Source organism: Carcharhinus amblyrhynchos, chromosome 10, assembly GCF_965287045.1.
Source record: "Carcharhinus amblyrhynchos chromosome 10, sCarAmb.v2.hapA, whole genome shotgun sequence".
Taxonomy (NCBI): Eukaryota; Metazoa; Chordata; class Chondrichthyes; order Carcharhiniformes; family Carcharhinidae; genus Carcharhinus; species Carcharhinus amblyrhynchos.
This window is the reverse complement of record NC_137333.1, coordinates 52591025-52611445: the sequence shown is the minus strand read 5'-3', so window position 1 is coordinate 52611445 and position 20421 is coordinate 52591025. Positions and strand designations below refer to the sequence as shown.

At 40.0% G+C, this 20421-nt stretch overlaps 1 protein-coding gene across 17 annotated transcripts in view; it reads right to left on the bottom strand.

Annotated features, from left to right (window-relative positions):
• Positions 1 to 20206, bottom strand: part of picalma (phosphatidylinositol binding clathrin assembly protein a) — a 115047-nt gene extending 94841 nt beyond the window's left edge. For 5 of the 17 annotated variants that reach the window (XM_080197041.1, XM_080197037.1, XM_080197038.1 and 2 more), the window contains exon 1: positions 19750 to 20204. In XM_080197041.1, coding sequence (XP_080053167.1) covers positions 19750 to 19879 — 130 coding nt within the window. In that variant the 5' untranslated portion in view covers positions 19880 to 20204. Of the gene's footprint in view, positions 1 to 13267; positions 13485 to 19749 lie in introns of all 17 variants that reach the window. The other 12 variants (XM_080197040.1, XM_080197045.1, XM_080197046.1 and 9 more) reach the window with 6 other exon arrangements.
• Between the last annotated feature and the right edge of the window lie 215 nt (positions 20207 to 20421).

Below are 20421 nucleotides of genomic sequence, written 5' to 3'. Positions count from 1 at the left end.
AAGTTGCTGAAACTTTCACCATGAAAATAGCTCCAAATTAAGTTTTATCTATTGATGTAAACTGAGTTTCCCCAATTGCTGGGATTAGCATCCACCATGTCAATTTCTACAATCTGTCAGTCTTGGCTTAGTGGCAGCACTTCTGCCCATGAGCCAACTGGTTGCAAGTTCAATCCACTTTCAAGACCTGAGCACATAATCCAGATTGATAAGGAGAGCGCTGCAGACTTGGGGGCCCAGTGCTAAGTTCACACTATATGATTGAAATTGCTGTCTTTTAGATGAGCTGTTAGACAGGTGCCCAACCTGCCGTCTTGGATGGATCCAAGATCTAATTGTACCAAAGAACTTCGCTCTGACGTCCCCAACATCACAAATGTCAAGTCTTCAGATAATTTGATTCATTTCATGTGATATCAAGAATAGCTGAAGGCACTGGATATTGCAAAGGACATGGGCACTGACAACATTCCAGCTATAGTACTGAAGAGCTGTGCTCCAGAACTAGCCATGTTGTTCCAGTATAGCTACAACACTGGCATCTACTTGACAATGTGGAAAGTTGCCTAACTCAACCCAGCCAATTATTGTCCCACAAGTCTATTTTCGATCATCGGCAAGTGATGAAGGTGTCATTGACAGTGCTGTTAGGCAGTAGTTACTCAGCAAAAACCTGCTCACTAGCAGTCTGGGTTCTGCCAGGGCCACTCAGCTCCTAACCACATGACATCTTGACCCAAAGACTGACAAAAGAGCTGAACTTCAGGAGGCGAGGTGCGAGTAACTACCTTTGACATCATGGCAGCATTTTACTGGGTATGACATCAGGAGCCCTGGCAGAACTGAAATCAGTGGGAATTAGAGAAAAAAAAATCTCTCCAGTGGTTGGAGTCTTACCTAGCTCAGAGCAAGATGGTTATGGCTGGCAGAGGTCAAGCATCTCTGTCCTAGGACATCCTTGTAGGAATTCCTTAGGGTAATATGCTAGGCCCTAACATCTTTAGATGCTTCATCAATCGCCTCTTGGAATCCATTATGAAGGAGAATATAAGCTACTAAGAAAATCATGTGATCAGGCAGAGTCAACATGACTTTGGGAAAGGGAAAGTGTGTTCATAACATAAGAAATAGGAGCAGCGTTCAACATGTTGTAGAGATTTTTCACAAAGTAACATTCAAGATGGATAAAGGGAACCAGGTGGTGTGTTTGGATTTCTGAAAGATATCTGATACAGTGCCACATTAAAGATGATTGCACAAAGTAAGAGGGTAGAGGCTAACATATTAGCATTGATAAAGGATTGGAAGCAGAGAGTAGAAATAAGTTAGTCTTTTTTTTAGGTTGGGAAGTTCCAACAACAGTCATGCTGGGGCATCAACTACTTATAATCTCGTCAGCAATTTGGATGAAAGGGGCTGAATATATGGTCTCATCAGCAAATTTAGCTACCAAGATACGTCAGAAAGTAAGCTGTCAAGAGAGAGATATAAACATTTTGGGTAGGCAAAAAAATTGGCACATGGAGTAGAATGTGGGAAAATGTAAAATTGTCCACTTTTGTCAAAAAGTATAGAAAAGGAGTACACTTTTAAAATGGAGAGAGATTACAGAATTCTGTGGTATAGAAGGATCTTGGCGTCCTGGTCATAAAAGTCACAGAAGTTAATATGCAGGTACAGCAAGCTATTTGGGAGGCAAAATGGAATGTTGGTGTTTATTGCAAGAGAAATGGAACACAAGATAGAGACATTTTACTGCAGCTGTGCGGGGCAGTGGCAAGACCACATCTGGAATTCTGTGTACAGTTTTGGTCTCTTTATTTGAAAGCGATCTAATTACATTGGAAGCAGTACACAGAACAATTATAGTATAAAAACCAGACAGCGTGGAAAGAAGCCATTCAGCCCCTTACATCTGTACTGACTCACCGGAAGGGCATCCTACCATCCAACTCCCAAAATCCCCTGTGTTTACTTTGGCTAATCCACCCAACCTACACATCCTTTGTCTGTGGGAAATCAGAGTACCTAGAGGAAACTAATGCAACATGGGAGAACATTCAAACGCTACAGTCACCCAAGGCTAGAATCAAAGCTGGTCATTGGTGCTGTGAGGCAGTAGCACTAACCACTATGCTAAACACCATCCCACTTGACTCATCCCTGCAATGAAGGGCTTAACCTATGAAGTAAGGCTGAACAGATTAGACGTATCCACTTGGAGTCAAGCTGAATGAGGGTTTATCTTCTTGAAAGATAGAACATCCTGAGGGGAACTGACAGAATGGATGCTTCCTCTCGTGGGAGAGACTAGAGCTAGGGGACATAGTCTTAAACAGGGGACCTCTTACTCTTAAATTGAGATTAGGAGAATGTTTTTCTCTCAGGGTTAACATATGGCATTTTCGTTCCCACGGCAGTGGCGGCTGGGTGATTGAATTTGTTCACGTCAGTCCAACTTGAGATGAATGGATCAAGAGTTATGCGGAGCAGACAGGAAAGTGGAGTGAGACACAACCAGATCAACCATAATCTTATTGAACAGCAGCCAGAATTGGAGGGGCTCAGGTATCTCAGAATATTGTTGAGCTGGATGTGGTTAGAGACCTAGAGGGGGACAAAACTATGGAGGTGAAAACAGCAAAGGGAATTCTGAAATCAAGTCACTGCTTAAATGGGAGTCAGTGTAGATCAGCAAGCACAAGGGTGATTAAAGAACCAGACAGTTCAAATTAGGACATGGACAAATTTTGGATGACCGCAAGTGTACAGAGGTTAGCATGTGGGATGCCTGCCAGAAATGCACTGAAATAGTCAAAATTAGAAGTAAAAAAATTTGGATGAGTGTTTCAGCAGCAGATGAACAAAGGCAGGGTTAGAGTTAATTGACATTGCAGGTATTAAATAGGAGGTCTTAATAAATCAGATCAGCTTCTGATTAGTGAAAAATTAATACATTAAGAAATATCATAAGTCCCATAATGGTCTTATCCTCAAACATTCAAATAAACGTTTTAAATAATTTGAAATTGAAATAAGATGTGGCCACCTTTTAGGCTTCAGCTAAAGAAACTCCACGAGCAATCATCCTTCAATTTAGTGGAAGGATGGTAGAAGGTCAAAAGAGCACATTGGGACAAAGAGACTAAGCTGAAATGCTTACTTCCACAGCCATTTCAGCAAGTTGAAGTGCAGAAATTATGAGCTCAAATTTAAGAAAAATTAAAAAGTAGTATTTTGCAAGGGAAAGATTAATATTTGAGAAAATAGCCACTCTACAAGTCTGCCTTTCAAGTGGTATTTGCATTCAGTTTATAGCACAATTTCAAGCTGGAAAGCCCAGTTGGCAAAGAAACAGCTATCAATTCTACTCTTTGCACCTGCACTATACATTTGAAAACGGCACATGAAATGGTGCATTCAGACTGTACATAATCCAATCTTAGATTGGGGATCATCTCTAGACCCATCAACGAAAAAAGCCTGCTCTGTTAATGCAAAAAGAATGAGCTGCACAGTGTAAAAGAAAATAGCTACCAGTGTTAAACAGAAGAATGACTGGCACATTTCCTCCCATCAAAATGCTACAATGTCATTTTCCTCACTGGCACGCTTTCCAGGCGAGACACATTGCTTGGATTCACAATGCTGTTTTCAGACAATTCAAACAATATCAATTTATACTGGTACTGGCACTCACATCAGCAGCTGGGGCTTTCATGTAAATTCTTTGATCACTGATGTGACATTATATCCACACACAAACTTTGCTTTCCATTAAAATTTAGAAGAAAGTCACAGTATGCAACTGAAAGTTAATTATGGATCAGCTAACTTTAAAAAATACATTGTTAGTAGCACAATAATCTTGTCATATTTATTCACAAGATGTGATCATGCTTATCAGAAGTATTTTTCATTAAGTACATGTCAAACTATCTTGGAAGCAAGTTATGAACATGACATTTAGATAAATCAAGAAAAACTATAGTACAATAAGATTCAAAAGCATATTTTCCCAGTTGGTCAATACCAATTCATATTAGAGATTACACACACTCTAATGACATTATCCTATATATAGACTCAAAAATTCCTGCTCCCATCCTCCAACTGTAGCTGGACTGGAATAGAAAACAAACTTTCCATTTTTTCCTTCCAATTATTTGGTCAACACCTACACGTGCATGGAAAACTACACTATTTAACGGAACAACAGAACAAGCAGTCTTTTTATGTGGTCTCTCTCATATACAGAAAGTCACACAAAATAAGTTTAATTCCAGTCAAGTCTAGTAGAAAGGGAATTTTCTAGAGTGACCCCACTGAGTTAATACGAAGCTCTGAATTCAGTATTGAAATGCACCATAAAATATCACTTTTGCCAAATTAAATATATATATTCACAGCATTTTTTAGTTATACTTTCCATTCATTAGAGGAATTCAACAAAGCAGGTGAGGAACTAGGAAATTAGAGCAAATAACTCCGATGTAAAAGGCATGACATACCTTCTATCCAGAAAAATATTATAGATTGATCAGAAGTACGGCTTTCACATGCAAAAGGACAGGTGTACTTCATTTGTATTCTCATCAACACTATTTAAATACTAATGATTGACAACTTCCATATTCTCATGTCCTTCTACTCTCAAATCAAAAGTTCAGATTAAAAATCTCTTAATATATGACAACAGGCCACATGGAATGATGACCAAAAGCTTGGTCAGAAGCAAAGGGTGCAAGTATTAAAAAGCAGGGAAGCTCAAGAGACATGAATTAAATGAGCACAGATATTTTGGAAGGGTTGAGGAGCTGGAGGAGAGAGTCGATAGGGGAGGGGCTACAGAGAAATTTGAAAACAAGGATGAGAATGTGAAAAACTAAGATGCTGTTTGACCAGAGCCAATGTAGGTCAGCGAGCAGAGGTATAATGGGTAAACCAGAATCGAACAAGAGTTTAAACAAGGGGAGTTGAGTTTTGAACGATCTTTGCATTCAGGAGGTAGAATGGGGGAGACCAGCTAGAAGTGCATTAGAACAGTTAAGAAGTCAAGAGAGACAACAGCAGCATGAGAGCTTCAGCAATTGTCCTGAGGCAGGGGCCAAGTAAACCTTGAACTTCAAGTGTAATTCTGGTAAATCTATGTTACAATTCCCTTCAAGGCCAAAATGAAGTGTTGTGCGCAGAACTGCTCACATTAGTCCAGATGTGGTCTTATCAGCAGTTTGTATAATTGAAGCACAACTTCTAACCCTCCTTGCATGCTTGTTCTCAAGCATAAAGGCCATCATTCTATTATTGTTTTTTCTACTTGCCTGTTCATGACATTTCAATGATCTATGGACCTGGACTCCCAAGTCTCTTTGGAACTCCACTATTTCTACCTTTTCACTATTTAGAAAGTACCCTGTTCTAGCCTTTTCAAAAAGTGGCTAACCTAATTTCCCTACAGTGAAATAATTTGTCAGCCACAGTTTTGTCCATTCACGTAACTTACCAACATCTCTTCTGTAACGTTGTGCTTCCGTCTACATTGCTTAAAATGATGCCGAGATGTGCACCATCAGCAAATCCAATAGAGGAATCCAATAGTGCAGCACTCCCTCATTATCGTCATCCTGGATTATGTTATCAGATCTCTACAATGGAACTTGAGTGTACAAGTTTCTCACTCAGAACAAAAATAGAGCGCTACCACTAAACTCAAGATGACATTTTAGGGATCAAATTCAACAGCTCATATCCATTTTTACTAATAATGGATGTGATAAGAATTGAGCAAAAATATTTGGCTTTGCTGTTTGACATTGCAAGCTGATTTATTTCAATGCGTTGCAGTATAGAATCACTACAGTACCGAAGGATGCCATTTGGCCCATCGAGCCTGCACCACCAGCAATCCCACCCTGGCCTTATCCCCATTACCACACATTTACTCTGCTAATCCCTTGGATACCAAGGGTCAATTTAACATGGCCAATCAACCTAACCCCAACATCTTTGGACTGTGGGAAGAAAACTGGAACACCCGGAGCAAACCCACGCAGAGAATGTGCAAACTCCACAGAGTGGCCCGAGGCTAGATACCAGGGATCCAGTACTGTATGGCCTCAGTGCTAACCACTGTGGTCATCAGCGAAAAAAAAATACAGACGATTTATTCGTTAAAACTCAGCAATGACTTGTATATTAAAAAACTATTTTAAACCAATACCTGGTTTAAAATGGCTCAGAAATAGGAGGAGAATCAAGAAGAAAAAAAGAGTAGGAATCGACAATAATGAATCCCCAAGTCAAGGCTATCAGAGATTTGAGGTGGGTAGCAAGAGACCCCAACACTCTTATTCTAATACCAACACTCACATTCTACTTAAATGGAGCATTCTGATTTCAGCTCCATGATCAAACTTTGCACTGCTGCTAACTGTCCATCAATATGGAATTACCAAATTCCTTTTTAAAAAAAGAGACAAAAGAAATAAGCACAAATGCTAACAGCGAGATGTGAAACATCATTTAAAATCAATGGCTTTAACAGAAGTTGGAAATCAGCTCTAATTACGTCACTTATCTTAATTTACCCAGACCAGCATTGTCTTAAAAAAAGTTTAATCTTGTATACATCACTGTAAGACAAGACAATTTGGAGAAGGCAGAAAGAAACAAGTCAGAAATAACACTTCAGTAAAAACAAAATTCAGAATTTTCAACACTTAGTCTTTGCCAAATCAGTGACTATTAGCAGGTTGAGAGCCTGTTGAAATTTGCAGCAGGTTTTGCTGTGGCTCTTTTAACAGGACTAAAACATCAGCATCCTTCTTCTGGGCTCCTTGACTAGACAGCGAACTTGTGTCACATCTGAAGGAAGGATTTCGAATTAAAAAGGAGTCCTGAAAAGGTCAGAAAGGCTCAACTTCCTGTAAATTGCTGAGGCTGCAGCACAATAGGAATGGAGAAGAGACATGGGAAGGCTACGCTTTCCCATAAGGGAAAGTAACACCTCACCGTTTACCTTTTCACCCACCCCCCTGGAATCCTGTGTGACTCAATTTGATCGCCTCTCATTATAAATTCCAACGAATACAGCTTAACCCATTCAACCTCTCCCAAGAATTCCCTATTTTTAAACTCCATTCCCTTTGAAATAAAGGCCATTACATTTGCTTTTCCTTTCTTCCTACTTAACTTGCATGCTAGCCTTTTGTGATTTATGCACAAGGACTCTCAAATCCCACTAAGCGCAGCTTCTTTCCATTTAGAGTCAGAGTATTACAGCATGGAAGCAGGCCCTTCAGCCAACTTGTCCATGCCATCCTTTTTTTGAAAGCAAATGAGCTAGTCCCAATTGCCCACATTTGGCCCATATCCCACTATACCCATTTTGCTCATATAACTAAATGCTTTTTAAAAGACAAAACTGTACCCACCTCCACTACTACCTCTGGTAGCTTGTTCCAAACACTCAACACCTCTTGTGAAAAACAAATTGCCCCACTGGACCCTTTTGTATCACTCCCCTCTCAGTTTAAACCTATGCTGTCTAGTTTTAGACTCCCCTACCTCTGGGAAAAGATATTGACTATCTTGCTGATCTATGCCCCTCATTATTTTATAGACCTCTGTAAGATCACCCCCCCCCCCAGCCTCCTACACTCCAGAGAAAAAAGTCCTAGTCTATTCAATCCATCAATTCCTGGTAACATCCTAGTAAACCTTTTCTGCACTAATTTAGTGACACCCTTTCTATAATAGGGTGACCAGAACTGTATACAGTTCTCCAAATGTGGCCTTCCCAACATATTGTACAACTTCAACAAGATGGCTCAAAAATGTTTTGACTGATGAAGTGAAGATGCTGGCATTGGACTGGGGTAAGGGCAGTAAAAAGTCTCACAACACCAGGTTAAAGTACTACCAACAAGTACTACCAAATAAACCTGTTGGAATTTAACCTGGTGTTGTGAGACTTCTCACTGTGCTGACCAATGTAACCAAACAAAACAAATGTCTTCTGCACCACTCCGAAAGTCACAAGTGGACAAGGAGCTATGAACTTGTACCTCGAGATCCCTTTGTTCTACAACTCTCCCCAGTGTCCTACCATTAACTGACCAAGTCTTACCCTGGTTCAATCTACCAAAATGCATCACCTCGCATTTATCCAAATTAAATTCCATCAGCCAATCGTCAACCCACTGGCCCAATTGATCAAGATACCGTTGGAATTAGAGATAACTTTCTCTACAGTCCACTATGCCACCAATCTTGGTGTCATCTGCAAATTTACTGACCATGCCTCCTATATTCTCATCCAAACCATTAATATAAAATGACAAATAACAGCAGACTTGGCACTGATCCCCGAGGCACACAGCTGGTCACAGGTCTCCAGTTTGAAAAGCAACCCTCTGCAACTACCCACTGTATTCTGTCATCAAGCCAATTGTGTCCAATTGGCTACCTCACCCTGGATCCCACGAGATTTAATCTTATGCAACAATCTACCATGCAGTACCTTGTCAAAGGCCTTGCCAAAGTGCATGTAGACAACAATCGACTGCACTGCCTTTATCTACCTTCCAAGTTACCCTTTCAAAAACTCATGAGACATGATTTTCCACTCAAAGTCATGCTGACTGTCCCTAATCAGTCCTTGCATCTTTAAATGCCTGTAGATCCTGTCTCTCAGAATACCTTCAAACAATTTACCCACTGCAGACGTTAGGCTCATCAGTCTGTAGTTCCCAGGCTTTTCCATGCAGCACTTCTTAAAGGTACAATATTTGCCACCCTCCAATCTGAAGGCACCTCACCTGTGACTGTTCATGATTCAAGTATCTCTGCTACAGGACCCATAATTTCCTTCCTAGCTTCCCAATGTCCTGGGCACTCATCTACTTTGATGCACTTTAAAACATCCAGCACTTCCTTCTCCGTAATATGTACACTCAACTCCTTTATTCTTCCAACCAAAATGCATAACTTCACATTTTCCTACATTATATTCCATCTGTCCATTCACTTAACCTGTCAATATCCCTTTGTAGACTTGGTGTCATGCTCACCACTTGCCTTCCCAACTTTCTTCGTGTCATCCACCAACTTGGTAGCAGTATATTCACTTTCCTCATTCAAATCATTAATATATATCGTAAATAATTGTGACCCCAGCATGGATCCTTGTGACATTCCAACTCAGGTTGCCATCCTGAAAATGCCCCTCTTATCACAACTGTCTATTAGTTAGCTAATCTTCTGTCCATACCAATTCAATATCCCCCATGCCTCCTTTTCTCCTTTCAAGGAGAAAACAGAGACCTGTGAGGGGTGGGTTGCACAAAGAGGTGATTCTTCAGTGTCAGGTATCTTGACAGCAACTGAAAGAATATTCCCACTCTGGAAGGAGGGCATAATCTGTCAATGATCTGCCAGAAGGCCTGATCCACCAGTGCTCAAACCAGACATGAGATCACTGATCCTCTGCTTGTATTCCTGGAGGGGGATTTCACCTCCTTCAACTGGAAATCTGCATCAATCCCCTCTGCCCTATGAAGCAGCATGTGGCAAAGGGGAAGCTAGGAACTCCAGCTCCACTTGTTCATCAGAGGTTCGTGGTGGAGTTTTGTAGGCTGCTCCCATGCCATGGTGAAGGCTGGCAGGAAGAAACTGCAGCTGAAATATTGGAAAGTGAACAAAGTGAATTTCACAAAGTTGGAATTGTCTGTCAGTGAAAATCCTCTCTCTCTCTCTCTCTCTCTAGTGGTGCGAGCAGCAGCCTCTGATATAGCCAAGGCAGGAGGTCTTCAGTTTTATTGATCAAACAGTAGCACAAGCCACAATTATGTGGTTTCAGTGGAGTAGCTCACCCAGCTGTCTACTTGTCTGTTTGATCCTGGGCAGTCTAGGAAATAGATGTACTAGCCATTCAAGCCAGAATGCAGATTAAAAAAAAACAAGTAACTAAGCTACATACGAGAATATTTAAATTTCTTACCCAACACCTGCAAAGGGGTTCCCCATTAATCTTCAAACCCACTTAGATGAAAGGTATTAGTGGACAGTTGATGTTGGGATCCTGATTCAATGAGACTTCCAGGGGATTTAAAACACTGCACATTTAAAAATTTACATGATCCCAAGTTTGAAAACAATGGCTTCGCTTCTTTCCTGTTCCACTGTAATCACCTTAATACAACATGTTCCAACCAGAAAGACCAGTTAGTGCATCTTAATTCCTGCAGCAACAATTTTTGTGTTCAGTCAACACAATACATGCTCAACAAATCTACCTTCAAGTTTTCTTCCCTGATGATTGGATGCACCACGTGTCTCGTCCATCAGGTAACTGCCATGTCAAATTACAGCTAGCAAATTTTCAAAAGTGAACAACTGAAATATATGCTGCCACACTGCATCACTGTTAACTGAAGAAAAGGAAAAGTGCAAATACGCAGACAATCTATCAACATCTGAAGCGGGAAGACAGGTAACATTTTCATCTGGGGATGGTACAGATTTTTTATTTAAAATAAAATATAAACAGTTTTGTTTTCTGCAAACAGAAAGTGGCATTTATGAACATACATCCCTCCGATCATTAGCCAGCCATAGGCAGATTTTGCTCGCCTGAATTCAGCCAAATTAAGACCAAACAGATCATTACAAGTTCAAACACTCCAGACTAAGAATAATCTAGACACAGTTTGTGATAGATTTCAAAATCAACAAAACCTTGCATCACCTGGCTGCATAGATGACAATACCAAAGATCGTTTAATCTGATGTAGCCAAGGTGTTATACCAGTTGTGGTTAGACCAATTATTGGTCATGTAAGAGCTCACGAACATTTGGGCAAGAGGTTTTTGTAACAGGGATTATTTAAAAATTGGAAGAGATTCCAATAAATGTTCATCTGTTATACAAAACAATGCAGTTGTTCCAGCAATGTTTTACATTTTGCAGACACAGTTGCTGAACAACGAAAAGCTGATGTTGTTCGTCTTAACATTACCACAGTAAGAATCCAAAGCGTCTTTAACACGTAGACAAAACAACAATTCTTTATTTCCACACCCTGGCATTTGAGCTCTTAAAATCAAAACATAATGACAGCAACATTTTAATCTATCCTCTCCAATTTTTACAGTATATACACACACACACACACTACAAAATTGGCGAGTGGTCTCAGTATTCCAAAGATGGAACCCGTTGGTGACATTTCCCTAGTGAAGTGACAAATTACAAACAATGATGCACTTGTAACATACAAGACAGTCCAAACATTGCCCCAAATAAATCAAGGCTGTTATTGAGAAAGTAAGCAATTGTAGCAAAGGAAATTTCAGCAGACGACTAACTGGAATATGCATATGCAGGTGTAATTCAGGTATATCATGCGGAAAAAAAACAAAAAAATAAAAGATTCCTTGAAAATGTGAACAGATGGTGCAGAACAACAAAGAGCTTATACAGTACTTTTCATGCAGGAAAACATCCCAATGTGCTTTACAGAAGTTTAATCAGACAAATAGTGACACCTAACCAAAGGAGAAGATAGTAGAACAGATGACCTAAAGTTTTGTCACAACTACAGATTTTCAAAGCGCATGCGCTAGGAGAAGAACTGAGATAAACATGTACACGACAAAAGAGATACATTTTTACAAGGAGGGGGGTTTGGACAGACCGTTCAAATTAACGGCATCAAGACAGCTGAAAATTGGATTGATTTGCAGAAATCAGAGGCCAAGAACATGGATAATTTTTACACAATGGACGAGCTGCCAAAAAGGAAGAAGATGATAACGAGAAAGCAGAATGTTCTACAAGATTGATATGGGCAAGGTGAAATTAAGGTCAAGTTGCAGCACACATCGTCAAACACAGTAAGAAGTCTCACAACACCAGGTTAAAGTCCAACAGGTTTATTTGGCAACACAAGTCTTCAGCTTTCAGAGCACGGCCCCTTCACAGGTAAGCAGGAGTTCTGTTCACAAACAGGACATATAAAGACACAAACTCAATTTACAAAATAATAATTGGAATGTGAGTCTTTACAGCAAATCAACTCTTAAAAAGGTATAGACAGTGTGATTGGAGAGAGGGTTAAGCACATGTTAAAGAGATGTGTATTGTTTCCAGACGGGACAATAAGTGAGATTTTGCAAGTCCAGGCAAGTCGTGGGGATTACAGATAGTGTGATGTGAACCCAAGATCGTGGTTGAGGCAGTCCTCATGAGCGTGAACTTGGCTATCAGTTTCTGCTCAGCAACTCTGCACTGTCGTGTGTCGTGAACGTTGCCTTGGAGGACGCTTACCCGAAGATCAGAGGCTGAACGTGGTCGGGCATTCAGCCTCTGATCTTTGGGTAAACATTCTCCAAGGCAGCTTTCACAACACACAACGCAGGGTCACTGAGCAAAGACTGATAGCCAAGTTCCGCACACGAGGATGGCCTCAACCAGGATCTTGGGTTCACATCACACTATCTGTTACCCCCATGACTTGCAAAATCTCACTATCTGTCCTGTCTGGAGACAATACACATCTCTTTAACCTGTGCTTAACCCTCTCTCTATTCATCATCTGTACCTGAAAAACTCGCATTCCAACCATTATCTTGTAAATGGAGTTTGTGTCTTTGTGAACAGAACTCCCACTCACCTGCTGAAGGAACAGCGCTCTGAAAGCTTGTGGCTTGTGCTACCAAATAAACCTGCTGGACTTTAACCTGGAGTTGAGAGACTTCTTATTGTGCTTACCCCAGTCAAACGCCAGCATCTCCACATCATAGTCAAACATGGCAGTGGCAGAAGTATTGAACTGTCCTTTAGCAACAATTGGAGTATAGTGCAACACAAATTTAAATGGGCAGTATATGACAAGGCTACAGGACAGAATTTGAAGCTCTTCATGGGATCAAACAGGAGGCCGAGATTGCACAGGCAAGATTTAACCTTCGGAACTGCAAGGGAATTAGCAACTTCTAAACATCATGACTCCTCTGAGTCAGTTCGTTGTTCTCAGTCTAATTTTTATGAAAACAATAACGAAACCCAGGGGTCATAACAAAAGAACTTTCACTCCATGTATCTTACATACTGCGTGTGAATTCTTCCCTCTTTCTCCAAATGGTGAGCTGAATAAACATTCCTAACAATCAAGACAGAGACTTTGGACCAGTAGATAGTCTTATTTACAGATGAACAAACAATACACAACGTGATATACATTTCCGTCTCTCCTTTCCCTCTCACCTTGATTTTTTTTGAACATGGCCTTTAAAACAAAAAAGGTCTCTCGGCTGCAACCTTTCTCTAACTTAACGCTCCTTGTAAGAAGTCTCGCAACACCAGGTTAAAGTCCAACAGGTTCATTTGGTATCATGAGCTTTTGGAAACTGCTTCTTCATCAGATGAGTCATCACTTCTCAAAACATCTATTAAAGTTGCTATCAGAGGTGGTGGCTTGTTCCTAGAATAAAACAATACGTCTCAAAAGTACTCATCTTTGACAACAGCATCAAATGTTTAGGATTGCAATCTGCAGAGCTAGCAGAGATGAGCTAAAGGCAGCACCTTGACATAGTGCTTAGCATTGCTGCCTCACAGCACCAGGCTTGGGTAACCATTTGTTTGACGTTTGCACATTTTATCCTTGTCTGTGTGGGTTTCCTCCCACAATCCAAATAGGTGCAGGTTAGTTGGATTGGCCAATGGTAAATGTGTGGCGTTATCAGGATAGGGCAAGGTAGAAGGCCTGGCTAAGATACTCTGCCAGGAAAATGGTACAGACTTGATGGACCAAATGGCCTCGTTCTGCACTGTAGGGATTGTAGTCTGATCACATTAGGTGACATGCTGCTTCCAGTAGTACAAAACTTTTATTTTATGATTTAATGACATGCAAAATTAGATATTTAAAACTTACTGGGCTGACTTTGGTGCTGCTAATGCTAAATTGGGAAAAAAAATTCTCATTCACAACTGGATGGTAGACAGTCCCCATGTAATACAAGATAGTGGCAGAGAGGTAAAGCTAAAATGTTGAAGATGTCTCCAGTTGGCATTACAAAATGGCAGAAAGTAAACCAGGAAAAAGGGGACAACTGTTAGAAGTTTTTTTTTAGTTGGGTCACAAGACCAAGATGACTGAAGGAGCAGGCAGAAAAGGATGTTAACAGACACAAATTAGCAAGCAGCAAAAAGAAAAATATCAAAGTGCGTCTATTATCTCCTCAAATATATCTCAAATCATACATTTAGTTGAGCCTAAGCCAAGTCAGAGGTGAATAGGCAAGGTCTTGGGAAAGAAAGAGCAAGAGAACAAGAAATTCTTTGAAACATCTTAATCTGTAATCTTTAACTCGGCCTATTTCTTGATCATATTTCTCTCTTTCTCCAAAACACAAATTTAATGAATTCTTTAGAATCCTGAATGGCAGTTGATCTGCCATAAGCTTCAGTGACTTTTCCTGATAAGCTATCAGTATTCTGTAACACTCATTCTACTGATTCCCCCTTACTCCTAACTATCCATTAAATTTTATTCCCTTGTTTAAATGAGTAATCGGAATGAACTTTGTATTGCGATAATCAATTTGCCTCGTCTCTACAAACTACACTGCTTTGTTGGTTCAAACAGCAGTACTGAGAGCGGGCAAAAGTTACTTAAACATTCAGTGTTGAAGGAGCAGAGATAGATTGAAGTAATTGCTATCAAGTGCTGTGGATGGTTGGTGGGGGGTGTGAAGGGGAAGAAGAGAAAGTAGTAGCTGTTGAGTCAGTAATCACTCAGGATCAAAATCAACAGCTATTCTGCAACTCAAGCTGGAAGATGCAGTTTACAACAGGTAAATGCAATACATGACGACAACAAAAGGTTCCCTAGTCCCCAAAGACTGCCTTCATCAATGCCAATTAAATCAAAATTACTAATTTAGTGGCAAGTGGAGAAAAGCAAATTTAAAAACAATCTTGATTATATGCCTTTGTTGGAGCATACCAAATGAGCTGCATTCTTAAAGACACGCTACCTTACAAAAAAAAGTCTGAAAAATACTCCACGAATCACTTCATGAAGTATAATCTTATGCAGGCAAGCACAGGATGATCACACAAAAGCAAATGAAATGACCAACTAAGTCTGCTTGGTGGTATTGGTCGAGAAACAATTGTTAGCCAGGCCACTGGCCAAACTCCCTGTTTTTAGCTAGTGCAACGGGACTCAACAGGCAGATGGGGCATCAGGTTCACATCTTGCCTGAAAAGTGGCACTTCTGATGATGCAGCATTCACCCAGTAGTCGTCTAGTGGCAATCTAGATTGTATACTGAAGTACTGGAGAGAGATATGAACCACCTCCAGAATCAGATGTAAAAATAAGTGACATGGCTTTCCTTTCAAAAACATGACAAATGACATGTCACATTAGTTTATTCAACTTAATCACCTCAACAATAATCAGATTTAAAGAATGTGGATTTTTATGCATTTTGAATTAATTGGACTACTTTAGAAAAGTTAAAAAAGAGTAGGTTACAGAATTTATTTCAACATAGCAGATATGGAACAAGTTATTTGACATTTTAAATGATATTTTCAATGTAGTTGCATTGAACATCAAAAAACCTCACTATCACCTTTATTTGGAGGTGGGTGAGTGGCATTTTTCTCAAATTACAAAAGGAAATCAGCATAGGCAAAATCATCTTATTGACAACTTCAATTGGGACAAAAGCACATTAACCATTGGATAGTTAAAGCTGTTTAATCACCAATTGTGATTTGTATCATACAGTTAAAAGAAATGAGCATGAATGTAACTGGTACTAGAAGCATCATAAATTTCAGACTGCGAACTGATCCTCAAAATGGAAGGCTGTACAATCTTTCATTAATAACCAATTACAGTATTGTGTTACTTTTGGAAAAAGTTATTGAATTGATTTTAAAAAATCAAATTCAAGATGTGTTAAACAGATCTCCTTTAATTAAACCATTTTCCTGCAAGTATTGACAATGCAACAGTTGCAGCTTAAAAAGGTGACTTCCACACCAGTCAATGCGTTGCTACTATAGATAAATGCAATTTTCAACGAAAATGCATACAGTGCTCGCATGGCACATTTTCAAAACTTCCAGTTTTCCATGTTAGGTTGGAGTGGGGGTGGGACATAGGGTATGGGAAGGGATGGAGGATGGAAAGCAGCAGATGCACATACAGAAAGAGACAGAACGAAGAGCTGCAAAGCAGGGAACACCCTATAAACATTAGCTTCACAGAAACAAGTCCCACTACTAGTTAAACAACATGTGGCATTACAAATAACATTAATATTTTTGTCCAAAAATTCTTAACTTGTACATCATCAAAATGGCTAAAACTGAATAACAGAACAGGCCTTTTGTGAAGAAGTTGATTACATCAGATATAGTAATGATACGTCCTGACCATATTATTTTCGAGTAATTACAAGTTTGAGGTCAACTGTTAGTGATATCAATCATTAATATTTCACCATGGACTTTAATACATATGAACTGAATGATACCAATTTCTGCCAGCAAAAGAATTATCCTCCAAATGCCAATCACGGTTTTTTGAAACTAAAAAAAATCCAACATTATTCCTTTATCGTACTTCAATGATTAGATCACAGTTATCAACAGCTTGAAATTTACTCCTGCAGATTATGACACCTGAACCCCTCAGAGCATCAAACTGAAAAGTGACCCAGCATCTTACAATAATTTCCACAGATGTTACACTAATCAAGCATCATACCATTTACTAATCAAGTGCCATCATTTCCACAGAAGTTCAGAGGTAGTGAAAATTTTAGATTCCAAGTTGATCTAAAGCTATAGAAAATTACTTCCCCAATAATTTCCCGTTACAACTGCTTTTATATCATGCCATCGGCATCAACTGCATTATATCGCTGGTTCCTGATATGGAGACCTAACGTGACCAACTGCAACTCAAAAAATAATCTTACCAACGCTTAATGTGCAGGACATTCAGCCAAATTTTAAACTAAAAATTACAGCAAATTTCAGCAAGCTTACTTTCCAGTTGCAGCTGGCTGCCAAATCCCATATGCCAGGAGATAACACTTCAACCACTGATAAACCAAGTTGAATGAAAGGGACATCAGATCAAACATATACCAAACCAAGAAAGAATTCAACTCAATTACACATAACTCTTTCTTTCTGAACTTTTTACGATCCACAAAAATTAGTAAAATCTGAATTTCTGCCACATACTGTAGTATTTAAATTTTGGCTCCAGACAAGGAAGTCAGGAAAAAGTGTTGTCTTTGGGTGAAGCACAGTAAGACTAACTGCATCAAAGCACAGAGACATTATTCATCCTTTAGTTTTTGATTCATTTTACAGTTAAGCAGATACATTTGGGAAGCTGAGAAGAAAGAGGCGTTTAAACATAGATGCTTCTCTGCAATACAAACTGAAGGTGCAATGTGAACTTAAGAGAGCTGCAAAGTTCAAGTTTAAAAATCACTTCAAAACTTAACACTGAGTGGTATGCAAGAACATTTTTCATCCCTTGACCTATGCCAGGTTAGTACCCCATTTTCAATAAATGGTTGACTCTACTATGGGTACAGTTGGAGCTCTTGAATGAGCCTCCATAGTAGTCAGCAGCTTATCTGACCTTGAGAAGTATTGCACGTGAGCCAACCCTACCTTTCACCAATGCCCACCAATAGACTTTCAGTAGAGATAGGTGGATAACAATCAGGAAGCAGAATAATTGCCAACATTCCCCTGCATAACTAAAACAGAATCAGTGAAACCACTTGAAACATCCCTATAGCTGTTCTGACAGTAATCATTTAATCACCTAACTCAGCAAGAATTGAACCTGTTTCGTTTCATTCAGCCAGAATACAGTCTGGAAGTTGGTGTTTTGAAATGCTCACTGAACTGAACACCTGGGTGGGGGGGAAGTTCAAATGTTGAGAGCTGCTTACTACAGGTGATCTCTCTCATTCAAGCTTCCCATAATTTTAGAAGTTAGACAGGACATGATTGTTAATTTCGCATTTATATGCATTACAAGCTGTTCTGCATCGGCATGTAATACAAAGCCAATCTCTGAAAATACATCAGATGAGTAATTTTAAAACAGATTATTTTTGTTGATTAAAACTGGTAAAATGTTTTCACCTTTCAAACTACATAATGAGAATAGAATGTCATGGTAATTAATCATAAATCAATTATTAAACCACTGAAGTTGTAGTTTTTGTTCATGCCTTATACCATTCTCCTAGCAAAAGAACACCTGTTCAAGACTATCAATACCTTCAAATCAACTCTAAAAAGAGGATAGAATACCATTGAGAGAAAACTATGCGAATTTCCATATTTTGCAGGATGAAAAACTACTGAGTTCCAGACATGCCAACAGCCTAAAAAAAATGTTGTACATGAACTCTGGACACAGATCTCCCACCACAGGATTTTAATATTGCAGCAGTAGCTAAGAAGTGTGGTATTTTTAAAACAAAAGACGAAGTATGTTGATACCTTTTTTTAAAAAAAGGTGGGCCATTGCAGCTCAGCTAGTATGCACCAATCTGATTACACTAAAATTTCAAAACGGATTCAAAATCACTCGACAGCACAAAACATTAAAAAAAAGAGAACAGATATAGAAAGCCTGCTAACAGTATAGTTAGGAATCACATTTATCCACAAGGACCCATTGCTAGAAACTAGCAGTTTTTAAAATGTTGATGTTTAATTTTCTGTTTTACTACAGCAGCTCTGGTTGAGGTTCCAGACCGAGTTTACAATAGATTGTTTAAAAAATTCCCACGAACCGTAACAAACATCTTGTATGAACTTTTTTAAAAATGTTCTAGTTACTCATCAGAATTAGCACTAAATTATGTTGAAGGTAGTGAAGGCAAATATTGATACTGCAGTGGATTCAGGCCACACTTATCTCAGCCAACTGCTGTATCTTTTGGAAATCAATTCCAGGCACCGCTATGCAATGAGGCAGATTTTCAGAAACGGGAAGAAACTTCCAATCTGGGACACTTACGCACTGCTCCTCAGCCCATGAAAAACTAACTTCCCATATAATTAAAGACATTAGGGATATAGTATCTGGAGAGTGTATGGAGTCCTGAACCTTCTTTTCTAAATGAAAAGAATCTATTCTATTTCGACCAATGTAGAAGACCGTTTTAGCTAAGTCGGCATATTTTCCAGTCATTCCGATAATAGAAAAATACTGATTCGTTACACCGGGAACGCGAGGTGGGCTGCATTTTCTGTCCTCAATAGTAGCTTTCAGACGTTGTAACCACAGCTACCACATCACAGCAGACCACAAAAATGTATGGAAGTCCCGAGACTTGCCCCCGCCCCCTCCTACAGCAAACTCGCAAGCAGTGCATCGAGAGAAAAAAAATCTGGTGGAACAATGTAATGAAAGATATATTAAAATGTAGACGTCAAAACACTCAGTCAGGGTCGGTCCGCTGAACAAAATCAAGGCCAAGGGCGTTATCTGAGGCCTGGTGCCGTATGCAAACTAGGGAGACTTTCCCCTGACAACAACAACATCACGGCCCGGCACTAACTGCAAACACAACCGGCTGGGGGTTAAAATTCAACCCGGTAACCGAGGAGGCCGGCCGGGTGGGGAAAGCGCTTCCGTTTTCGCTGGGAAAAAAAATGTGCAAGTAAGTGCTTACAGTCAAGGTGCTTCTTCTTGGGGCCCATGATCTCGTGTGTGGTGGCTTTACAGACGGTTTTAGAGACGGCCGAGCCGGTGACACTATGCTGAGCCGCGGCGATACGATCCGTGATACTCTGTCCCGACATCTTCCCTTCTCGCCAGCAGCTTCACACACCAGAGGGGGGTTTAAATCCCTCACTGAGCAAACCCAGCAAGGAAGACCAAGAGAGAAAAAAAAACAAGACAACCCAAAACAAAAAAAAAGTAAACTGAAAACCCGGGAAACGAAGCAGAACTGGCCGCCCGGAAGCTTTTTTTTTCCCTTGCTCCAATTTATATATAAGGCAGTCACTTGGGCAGCTGTCGCTACCCAGGGTTCAAATCCTCTTTCTTCCTCTGCCGAAAAGGAGCAGGAGTTACAGGAAAATGGCGGGTTTGAACCAGGCTCCTGCCCACTGGATCCTTATCATGTGATCATCCACCAACCTCGTACCAGTTCGAGCTCATCAGCCAGTCCCAGACTCTCCCCCTGCAGCCCAGCCCGACACCGCTACTGCTGCTGCTTCCAGCAAAATATGCCCCTCCCTCCCTTGTCTTCCTGTGCCGTGTGAGAGGTTCCCTTTTTTGTTCGCTGAGCTTTTCCACTCCATCCATCTGGATTTATGCACATCTGTCTACACGTGTACAG